Here is a 12,198-nt window from a genome sequence, read left to right on the forward strand (position 1 = left end):
AGAAAACCAGGGTCGGATTATAGATGAGGCAATTGCTCCTCACACTAAGATGCCAGATTTCTGGAACTCCTGCTGCTGTAAGTCAGGGCTCCGTCATGCTGAGTAAATAGGTGAGTCCTTGCCCCCAAGAACTACAAAATAGATAACAACCTTAGTTGATAAGGGGGCAGGCCTTAACACTTACTATTTTTCTAGTGTACACTTCACTTTAAAAGGGAAACCCATAAAGTAGTCCAGTGACAATATAGAATCAATTGTTATATAAAATATTTTACTTATTATATTAAAACATATAATACATCCAGTGCATCTGTATGTGGGGAACTTTGTTGAAGATCCCAGTTTTTCTAAATCACGCAAAGGGTTTCATCCATTGGGACTTCTTCAGGTGTGTTGCTATAATTTTTAATGGCTTTCCTTGTGTTTAGATATGCGCCATTACTTTTTTTCAATGATAACGTAATGTTTTTTAAAAGGTAGTGGTATGATCAAAAGAATTGGAATCGATTTAGTGATTAACTTTCTATTCAGCGAATAACTGAATAATATTTTCTTCCTTGAATAATTTGTGCGGTTTTAAGCCTTATATCTCTTACTAAATTAATTAAAAGTCTGAGGTGCTTGTAAGGCTCCCATTAGGAGGAAGCTTGCGTGTTGCCTGCTGATACCTGCAATTGCTGAAACCTGAGAACTGCATTGCTGTAACCTAAGAATTGCCAAGCTGTTATCCTGTGTCACAGAGACAGCATCTCCCCACATGAAAGTAATGTGGAGGATCCAGACCAGGTTTTGAAAGCAGTAGGAGAATCCCAGGTGTGAAATCAGCAGCACCTGCGATTTCCTGATATAAGGGTTTACAGGGCAGTCACCTTGCTCTTGATGGTGGAATAGCTGCCCAAGCACAAGGCTGGGTGTGTGGTTTATCATAGGGACCATTGGAGCCTTTCAGGAGTCTGCTATACTGAGAGTGCCTGTATGCTACTGCCTGTAATACCGACTGCATATGGATTTAACCTGCTATGCTGTGACCTGCTGTTTAAAATAAACAACAAAGTCTCCATCTGAGTCTGTATTTGTTATCCTTGTCACACCTGGTATGCTGTCCACCTGCTACATATAAAGAACCAAATATATATATATATCTACACACATATATATATATATATATATAAAAAAAAAAGTAGCGCGCGACCGACACTCAGCTCTGAATCATTGATTGGCCCTGTGCCATCAGAAATGTCCGGCAATGCTGGACTGTTAGATATGGATCAGTAAACCACGGCAATAAGGACTCTTAAGTAGCACAGGACCACAGTGTTGTGCAGAGGCAGTCCAGAAGCGCTTGCTGCCTCTGCACATCACTGTGTTCCTGCACTACTTAAGAGTCCCTAGCGCCGCGGTTTACTGATCCATATATATATATATATATATATATAAAATATATCTTTCACTGTATTCACCTTGATAAAGGGGTTTGTTACCCCTAAACGTTGGGATTGTTTTCACTAAATATTTACTACCTTACAAGACCTCGTGAGTGCCTCTGTTTGCTCCAGCGACTGATTGATATCACTTCATCGAGAAGGCACCGCAGCAGTTAAACTCTTCAAGGGAGAGTGCCAGACTGATATGTACTCCTATACTATTTGGGATCGTGTGTCCCTCTTGAGTCAAGGCACCGCCATATTTTCATTTACCTGCTTTGATTACATGAACACTGCGCATGCTGATGCAACACGGCACCACTCAGCATATTTATCACAGCATTCGTCTGGGACGGATTGGTCACTTTATTTAACAAGCCCTCTACTGTTACCACCGTAAGATGGCGGCTTCAAATGCACTGACAGAGGACCAGCCAGGTCGCAGCAGTATTGTACTGGAAAGAGGAAGCATCATTAGCTTCAATGAGGAGGAGGCAGATACGGTTCCATTCTCTGACAACCTCCTCTCTATGAAAGGATATATCCTAATCCAGAGGATGTGTACAAACAATTATTTAAGTTGAGAAGGAGAGAAACAGATTTTCTGCTCCATGGTATCTTCCTCTCTGAATATTATCAGGAATGCATGATCCCTAGGGGCTTCCGAGTCTGCAACAAGACAACCATTGGCAGACACAACCAGAACTTTTGTAGAAAATGGACCAGCATTTTTAAATAAATGTAGCCTGGATCTCCTGCTACTGGTTGTGCAAGGTCAGGCAAGGAGCTGGCCAAAGCCAAAGAAAACATCTCTAAATATGAGGAAGAACACCTGACGATCCTAACTCAAGACACCACACAGGACTGGTAGCCAAATTAAAAACCCAGTGCAGAAATTACCACAGAGTCTTAGTTAAATTCAAGCAGAACAAGCTTTTCACAGTAAAAGAGGATTATGAGCATAACCAAGTTTACCGCTGACTGACCAGAGGCGAGGATAAACACAAACCACCTAATAGATCTTCACAGGGGTGGCAAAGGAGAAGGGAGGCCACAGTAGGCCCAGGAATATCATTGAACAGTGACACTGACCCCACCCATATGTATTCGGAGGGAGCCTCCATTTTGAGGGAGCTTCCTTTAGGAACCTCAGCAAAGCCTCCAAGATGCCCAAATGGCGCAGGTCGGCCACCTGCAGGAGAGGCCAGAACCAGAGGATACACCAGAAGAAATCCTCCCAAGGATCCTTAGTTTACAACTTATCGCACAGTCACCTCATACGGAACTTAGGCTCTTAGACAAAGGACTTACATTTATTCCAACCACTGGTTTCAATGACCTAGGATGTAAAATCGAACTCCATAATTTCTCCAGAAAACTTCGCCTTGGAGAGTATTTCCAGGACAAACCCGACTTGAGACCTCCTTTGCTCAGGCAAAGGTGAACAATCATTACAATCTGGGCAATTGCAAAGATATCATCATCCATCCCACTGACAAAGGCGGTGGGATGGATGATGCAGGGTTTTGTCAACCCTGCATCATTTCATTCTGTAACGTGGACCTGATGAAAAAACCCTAGTGGTTTTGAAACGTTGTCCGATGGAACTTTGTTGTTTCGCCATTATGCTGAAAATATAATTTGATTTTGTTTGACAAGCCTGTGGAGTGCCGCCTATTTGTCTCTAAAATGTGTATCTGTGTATATATATATATATATACTGTATATCTGTAATGGTCAGGCTAGAATGATACTGCAATATGTACACACGTACTGGAAGTTGTGAGCATACTTACTGTATATAAAGCAGTTGTGCCATTTATTTGCTTCCTCCTCACCTGCATCATCTGCAGTCCACGGATTGACCCATCCTCCTCCCATTCAATGCACTGCTCACCCCACAAAGCCCAGGAAGCTCCATTGGTGTCCCTGGCCCCCAAACAAATAGGCTGCCAACAACCCATAGCAGGTGTCCACAATTTTGCAGTCTGGGCATTTCCAATGATGCTCACAGGCTATCTGCATTTCCTAAGTCAAGTATTAGGTATCATTTTCTTGGTAGATTCATCTCTCATACTTTGATCTTGTTAGAGGTCTGGAGTTACATTCTGTGCACCCCTATTTGTGCTACACTCTGAGCAAGGAGAATATGTAGCATTGCCTATATTTTTTTAATACATACTACTTGTACAATATGTATGTTTCCTATAAATGTACACTACAGTTCCTTGCTGTATATATTAAAGGTAAACATTTTGGCAGACTATTAGCATAACATCTTGTCAAATATATCACATTTTCTCTTTTTTGTAATCTCATCATTTTCCCCAGCAAATTGCATACTGTATTTTTCTGATGTGCCTTCCTTTGAACTGCAGTATTGAGGAAACTGTCATAGATTGCTCGGGTCTCCTAGCGTTTAAAGAACCTTTAATGCCAAGATCAGGAGATAATTGCCAATCACATTAACATCAACTCTGCTGGAGATAACTGTCCTACTGACAGTAACACACAAACACATGCACACTTTTTACATTTAGATTTTGTTTTACCAGAAATTATAAATAAAATATACAGAGCAGATCATCAACCAAATGAATTGCAAAACAAGATTACTTAAATACATGATGCTTGTCTAAATTGCAGGGAATTATAATTGCAATATTAAAATAACACACAAGGGGATGTCTGTAGGGTGAGGTGAAGCTAAACACGAATGAGTGCTGTATGTGGTTAGAAGGGTATGTTTGTGAATGGGGCTCAAATTCTGTGTTTTCCTACTTCAGGGGCAAACACAGGATTTCTTTGATTTTGGAACAATTATCAACCACCCATGAAGTATGCATAACTAGAATGTAACAAGCCATAATCTGCCCCAAACAAAGTGCAGTTTATGTAACACAGTAGTTTAGACATAGTGTGGGAAATTTACCAAAATGGATTCGTAAAAAATAGGTGTATTCGTAGGCAGAAATACACCTATTTTTTACACATTTGTATTTTCGGGATTTACAATCCCGAAAATACAACAATTCGTATTCCTAATGATGGGACATTCATATTTGTATTTACAAATACGAATGTCTACACCATCGATAGAATGGTGGTTCCTGATTTACTAAGCAGCCGTATTGATAATACTGCTGCTACTTGGTGTAAAACAGGCACCAAAATACGACAGGAAAATACACCCTGATGTTCCTGTCGTATTTGGCTTTAGCTTGCACGGATCAGTCAGATCCGTGCAGGCTTTAGTGTAAAAAAAATAAAAAAATTAAATAAATAAAAAAAATAAACAGCGTGGGGTCCCCCCCACAGCTGTAACCAGCACCAGGCTGAAGGAGCCGGGGCCGGTAATTAAAAATCATGGAACCCGACAAATAGGGGTTCCCCGATTTTTAACAACCAGCCCCAGGCTCCAGGTCCGGGGCTGGTTCCCAAAATACGGGGGACAAAATGACTAGGGGTCCCCCGTATTTTAAGAACCAGCCCCAGGCCAAACCAGCCAGCAGGGTAATGTCACAGCCGGGGGACACTTATGATATAAGGTCCCGCGGCCAAAACATTAACCCCCTGACCGGTCAGCCTGGCCAGGGGCCCTGGGGGAGTGGGGACCCCCCCCAATGAAGAGGCCCCCCCCTCCAGGACTTACCTGACCAGGCTGAAGCCTGGTGCTGTCCCCGGTGACCCTGGGCTGTGGTCACCAGGCTAATCTTGGTGTAAAAAAAATAATAAACTATTGTCTAATACTGGGGAACTATGAGTCCCAGCAAGCCTCCCCCGCAAGCTGGGACTTGGAGAACCACAAGTCCCAGCCTGCGGGGCATTAAAGGGCCTGCTGGGTCTTGTAGTTCCACAGTATTAAAAATAGTAAAATAAAACACACTGACACACACTTAAAATAAAACTTTAATACATCCAAAGCCCTTACATACTAATACTTACCTATCTTCATCCCGTAGGTAGCCCTGGTCCTGATGTCCTGGTCTTCTGGTCCTGTGTCGTCTTCTGGCTCCATGTCGAGCGTCGCTGTCGCCATTGCCGTCCGGGTCCGACGAAATCCATGGTGGAAGCTGTGGAAGGAAACCATACTCACCTGTCCCAGGGCGACGTAGTCCAGGGGGTCTTTGCAAAAAAACAAACCGAGAAGCCGAACCAGATGAACAGCTGAGCCTCCCGAATGCCGCTATCGGCCGCCTTGCGGCCTAGCGGCTCCTGATTAGAACATGATGCATACCAGATCATACTCTTTTCTAATGGTTCACTTTAGAAAAATTATTCCATTTGGAATTAGGAAAAAGTGAACGTTTGTGTATGTATTTATTTACCATTAGTACAGTAGCGGTCACTGTAGGTGCAGGGTGCGGATTGGGTGCCAAGTGAATTTGTCAAAATAGGTGTGTTAGTTGCCAAGCAAACATTTTTTATTCATCTTAATGAGCAGTAATGTTTACCTTATATAGGAAATATAATCTTTTTTTACACAACATTTTTTATTTGAATTTATATAACAATTGTGAGCATCGCTGGCCTTTTAAGTGGATATTTTGCACATCTCTCACAGAGATGTTGGCACTCAAAGGGTTAAAATATGATCTCCTAATTAATCAGCACCCTGTGCCTACAGTAAACGCTAGTAAAGTCTATAGAATGACATGTTCCAGGGGGCCCCGACTGACACCTATTGATAGTAGAAAATGCTTATCTATGCAAAATCTTGAATCCTCTGCAACATGATTTGGGGGGTTTTCACAAAGCACAATGGCATATTACATCAATAGTAATGTGATACAATGGGTGTCATGACTTTCTCATCTCACCATCTCTCACTGAGGGTTTCAAGTGCTATTAGATTTCTATTAATACACAAAGCTTTCAAAAGAAGGACAACAGCATTTGCAAATGAGCAAAAGTTTACTTAAGTTAAGGGGCATATTAGTGGACTAGCAGTGGCGTAACTATAGGCCCGCAGACCCTGCGGTGGCGGGGAGGCACTTAGTAGGTGAGTGGTCTGTGGGGCTATTGCTGCGCAGCACTGCCAGTGGGACCTGCTTACCTCCCACCCCCCTGCTTGCCGCCATCGCTGGGACCCGGAGATCTACTTTTCTGAGCCGGTCGCGGCGCTGCTAGTGTCTTCTGATCTGCCTTAATGAAAAAATGACCTTCACAAAATGTCCGCCCCCTCACAGCAGACATCTTATGGTCTGCTCTTAGGGGCAGCCATATTTATGAAGGTAATTTTTTATTACGGGAATCGCCGGGACCGCAGACATGTAGATCTGTGGGTCCCGGGCACAGACCCAGCAGCGGGGCCAGGCAGGGCTGTGGGGGGGGGGGGGGGCTGCAGGCCGAAATTCCCTGGGGGTGGGCCGCCGGCCAAAATTCCGGGGTAGGGAGGGTGGGGGGGTGAAGGGGCGGCGGCTGGAGCAGGGGGGAGCTGATTTTATAGTTGAGCTACTGTGGACTAGGGCATTACATGATATGACAGGCAGGCCACCACCATGGCCCCCGGCTGCATCACCTGGCCGCGACAGTGGTTTCCGGCATGCAGGCCCAAGCCGCTCCTCCAGCATGAGTGAATTGCAGGAGCCTATCCACCACCCACCCATTGCTTTTGTAAAAATACAGTGGCAGCGACCCCCCAAGGGCGGAGTTATGATTACAGGATTGGGGGCAGCAGCTTGGAACTCAGCCCAGAGGGCCCAACTCCAACCCCAGCTCTTACTGACTCTCCCCAGGCCCCAGCGACTCTCTCCCCCGGCCTCACTGACTGACTCTTGCCATGAGCACCCACACTGGCTCTCCCTCTAGGGAAGATGGTCTGTTGAGCCCTACTGCTGCTGTGAGTAGCAGGATAAAGATGGTCTGCAAATGGCTGCCTAGGTGCTGGGCAGCTCAGCGGGTATATGATCATGTATATGTTCCCTGTGTGATAACTGTACTGTCTCTGCTTGTACTGCTACCTAACTGGCTGTTGGGGTGACCAGTGGTGCCGCTGATGGCTGCCTAGGCGCTGTTCCCTGCGTCTATAATCCCCAGTGTACATCTAGCGTATACCTGTATGTGTTATGTATATCTGTACTATCACTGTCTAACTGTTGACTAGCTGACTGCTGCACAGAAATCCAAATGAAATTCCTAGTATATGCTGAGTATACCTGGCCAATAAAGCTGATTCTGATTCTTCTTGTGTGTGTCCGTAGTCCACACATAGCTTGTCACACTGGCACTACATCCCCCTACGCCTAGGGGCAGAAAAACTACACAAAAGCTAGGATTTGTATTGAGCCCTGTGAATTTGCCAGCTGAAGCATGTTTTTTTTTGGTTACTTCAAAAATTAAAATTAAAGGGTTTGGAGCAGTTGTCATGAAAATTTTAATAAAAATAATATTTATAAATTTACCCTTCAGTCATACACAGATATACCAGTGTCACATTTCAAATTAATCAGAACAGTTTCTTGGTGTATTCTAGCTGCCATACATAAGGATAAAATGGGGTAAGATGTGCGGCTAACTGCAGCTGGTTTAAGGATTGTCAGTTCTTATATAATAAACAATTAAAGAAAAAAAGGGGGACAACCAGTGCTGGCTATGTTTCTCAAACAATTTTCAAAAGTGTGATGGTTTCTTTCAAATAAGGTTGCAGTAGGTCATGTGTTCAAATGTCTGGACCACATGACCTGGAAATAGAGGAATTAAGGAGTATTTATATACTCAATGTAATTGTAAAAAGATCTACTGGATGCTTAAATTTAACTCACTACACCCAGAAGGCCTTAATGAACAGATGGAACTAAATTCAGTTTTATAGATTTTTCCCATATCCCTTACTCTGCTCCTGAAGAAGCTGAGAGACCTTTCCCAGCGAAACGCGTTGAGAGATTTTATCTGACCCTGAATCTATAGTATACTCATGACATCTGCCTACTCCTGAGGATTACAAATATAACAGCAGTTTATGGGACTTCTCTCTACATGGTCTACAACCAGTATCAATTTCTTTATGGACTGACCAGCGGCATCCATTTACCATACACCCAGGTATACCGGTCCAAACATCAGACATCATCTGTATAATCTGTCTACATCTGGAATCGGCCACCTGGTAATATCACTTGCTGCAATAATTGAGACACCGAATGCTATATATCCTGGATATAGGAGTAACATCAAATCTGCCTTAAGGGGATACTACGACTGTATTTTTATATTATTATTTTTTTTAAAACCTGAGAATCATTAATTCTTTCTATATGATTTTTATATTGTCTTAATAAAATTGTTTATTTGAAAGAAACCGTCATACTTTTCAAAATTATTTGAGAGACATAGCCAGCGCTTGTTGTCCCCCTTTTTTTTTCTTTAGCTGCCATACATGCCTACCTCTAACAGACTGTGGGCAAGATGTACTAAACATTGAAAAGTGATAAACTGGAGAGTAATAAACCACTAACCAATCAGCTACTACTTGTCATTTTTCAAACGATCGGTGACATTGAAGTTATCAGCTGATTGGCTGGTGGTTAATCACTCTTGATTTTATCACTTGTCAAGCTTAGTACATCTGGTCCTCACACAGGAACTGGCCACAGAGAGGGCCTGTTTGGCATGACTGCAGACCAATTCCAAGCCATATAATAATCAACCTCACATACTAGATTTGTGGCGGGCATTATGTGCTCATTATGTGACCCCCATCTACCTACAGTATGTATTTCCCTTTATTTAGATTATGCCAGTTACATTTAATGTAGTGGAAATTAACATATTTTGGGGGGATACTGTTACAGGTTTTCTTGTTACTTGAACTGAACAATATATGACAAAATGTTATAAAAAGAGAAGTCAAACCTGTGTTACTCCAATAGGAATAACCAATGAATTGCAACTTGACCTGCCATGCTGAGATGTCTACATGCCTATCGTTAGCAAAGGGTCCCTTTATATTTAACAAAGGCACCTATCATTTCAGTATTCTTTTTAAGACATGGCCTAAATCCTATATTTATAGAGGCTGTTACTTGTTCAATTTAATCTCATTATCCAAGGACTGACGGAATTACAGCCTGGAGGACATGACACCGGTTTCCCTTTTTATGTAGCAACATTGCTATTTGCAGAATTTGCAGGTAAATTTTGCTTTGAAAGTACTGTGATATATCTATGGAAAGATATGAATATTAATAGACATGGCATTTTATTCCAAAAGTCACACTATGTAGCCCACAATTTTTAAGCAAAGGATTTTTAGCAGCTCCCGACAGTATTTAATGGTACAAGGTGTGCTTTGTTGTATTTATATGCAGCTGCTTTTTTTTGCAGGTGTTGAATATATTCTTGTTTCAGCAAGAACCGTTCTATACTATCTTCACCTGTATTTTTTTTATACAATGTAATGGTTGGCTTATGCACATTAACAATTTAACATTTTCTGATAACATGTTGTTTTGCTTTTAATAAAGGTAATGAATAATGTATCTCTATGGGCCAAAGTTTAAAATGTGCAAGTCTCATATACTGTAGTAGTCAGTAGTATATATAGTGTCATATAGGGGGTTATTCTAGTTCATTCTTTCTGACAAAATCCTTCTTAGATGGACAAAACCATGTGCACTGCGGGTGGGGCAGATGTAACTTGTGCAGAGAGAATTAGATTTGGGTGGGGTTTATCTTCAAAGTGAGATCTATATTGCAGTGTAAAATCATGCAGTCAGTATTTTCCCTGCACAGAAACAAAAAAACTCACCCAAATCTAATTCTCTATGCACATGTTACATCTGCCCCCCTGCAGTGCACATGGTTTTGTCCATCTAAGAAGGATTTTGTCAGAAAGAATGAACTAGAATAAACCCAATAGTGACAGATCCATTACAGTTGTCTCTCAACATAACAAGCACATACTTATTAGTATATTGATGAATCTGCCATGTAGAGAATATGTACATAAATATTACCCCAAGCATACTAAAATAACATGATTATATCATAACAATGTAAACATGGGTGATATGGCATTTAAAGTGGAACCAGAAAAAAATCCAAAAGTGGCTCTTTACATACTTACATTGCCAGCCTGCTACCTTATACCCCTTTTACACCCACACCAACATGTCACAAACTACCTCCTAACACACCCACACCACCAGCCTGTCACAATCCACGTCCCCCCTCCATGGCGTCTGTTTACAATTAACCACTGAATGTTAACCATACTTGCTTACTCTCATGGAAGTCTTTGGAAATTTTTTTCTGATCTCCCTGAAGAGTAGGCAGGTCTCCTTATCACACACAATCCGACCCCACTTCCCTAAAACCATTCCTCCCCGACAAACCCACATGTGGGTAGACTGATGCCGCCCCCTGCACAGCCCCCCATTACAGGTCATGTTTCCATTTCACACCCCTGATGCCATGCTTCCCACTGTGTAAATAAGGCATATAAAATGTAGGCAAGTATGATGCACACCTATTGTATTCTTTTTAGGTATGACATACAGTACATCATTATTTTACACTGGTATACTTCAAACATTTTAAGAATGTATGTGCAGTTAACACAGCACAAAAAAAAGCTTAATTAAACAATTTATTAATTATAAAGAAATATATTTTACAGTCAATTTTGTACCTAGATTACGACTTTAACAAAGAGTACATTTCACAATATTCCTGTATATAGTTAATGTTGTGTTTTTTCCATGATAATTACCATAACAGTAGTTGAAGTAAACTATATCAATGCATTATCTGTGTTCAGAAGTATCCAATATATTGTAGTAAACTTACTTCATTCATATAGTAGAAAATAATTAGAAATAATGTATATTAATGTGAAATACATTAAGCTGTTAAGCATTGATTAAAAACCTCAAATACATTTTGTCCATTTTATTAAACATGGATGGGGATAGCTGGAATTTCAATGACATAGAGACATCAACAATGGCACTGCAATTCCCTCTCTTCATAGTTCAATCTCGCCTTGAACATGTGGATATGTGTTTGCATGCTATCAGTGGCGTAACTATAGAGGGTGCAGGGGATGCAGTTGCTATGGGGCCCGGCGGCTTCGGGGGCCCCAAGGGAACCCACTGCACCCTCTATAGTTGGGATCATCATCTGGCATGCTACTTATTGCCCGGAGGTAGGAGGCAGAGCCGAAGCCCATGCATTGTGTGCAGACTCCAGTGTCCGGAAGCTACTGTAGCAGCAGTTGCGCTATGACAAACTATACAAGCATAATCAATATGCGTCCATCAGCTGCACTGTCGGCACCCCTGCTAGTTTACGGACATGAAGTGGCTTTGGCTCTGTCCTCTATCCTTCGTCCCCCCTCCTTCATCTCCCAGTAAGTAACATGATGGGCTCACAGCTGGCTTGTATCAGCCGGGATGTGAGCCCTGTATGTTACTTACTGTGAGATGCTTCTGTGAATTAGGGGAAGCCACCATCTTTGGGGATGCTGAACATGCCCCTGTAGTGATGAAAACCAGGTCACATGCTCCCTTTCAGTTATGCCCCACCATCTTTTATGAGCGGTCATGACTTTGGTGTGACGAGTGGTGGAGGTGTCTATGCAGAGTGTGCACCGAGTGTCATCACACTTTTTGACACCTCTATGATTATGGGATCAAATTCTAACAGGCTTCTGTAATATTATGCTGAAATACAGTATTCATTAATTATTATGTTGAAAATGTGTTTAGTGTCAAAGATGAACAAATAAGATTACCAATTTAATTGTTCACAAAAAATGAACCACTTAAGTTTG

At 42.0% G+C, this 12,198-nt stretch overlaps 2 protein-coding genes across 4 annotated transcripts in view; both read right to left on the bottom strand.

Annotated features, from left to right (window-relative positions):
- LOC146005737 (uncharacterized) overlaps positions 1–1,725 on the bottom strand; it is a 37,292-nt gene extending 35,567 nt beyond the window's left edge. The window contains exon 1 of the mRNA XM_083145163.1: positions 1,698–1,725. Coding sequence (XP_083001289.1) covers positions 1,698–1,725 — 28 coding nt within the window. The remainder of the gene's footprint in view (positions 1–1,697) is intronic.
- The window catches only part of CDH20 (cadherin 20), a 417,999-nt gene that overhangs the window by 345,944 nt on the left and 59,857 nt on the right, over positions 1–12,198 (bottom strand). The window lies entirely within an intron of this gene.

Source organism: Crinia signifera, chromosome 5 (genome assembly GCF_055691185.1).
Source record: "Crinia signifera chromosome 5, ASM5569118v1, whole genome shotgun sequence".
Taxonomy (NCBI): Eukaryota; Metazoa; Chordata; class Amphibia; order Anura; family Myobatrachidae; genus Crinia; species Crinia signifera.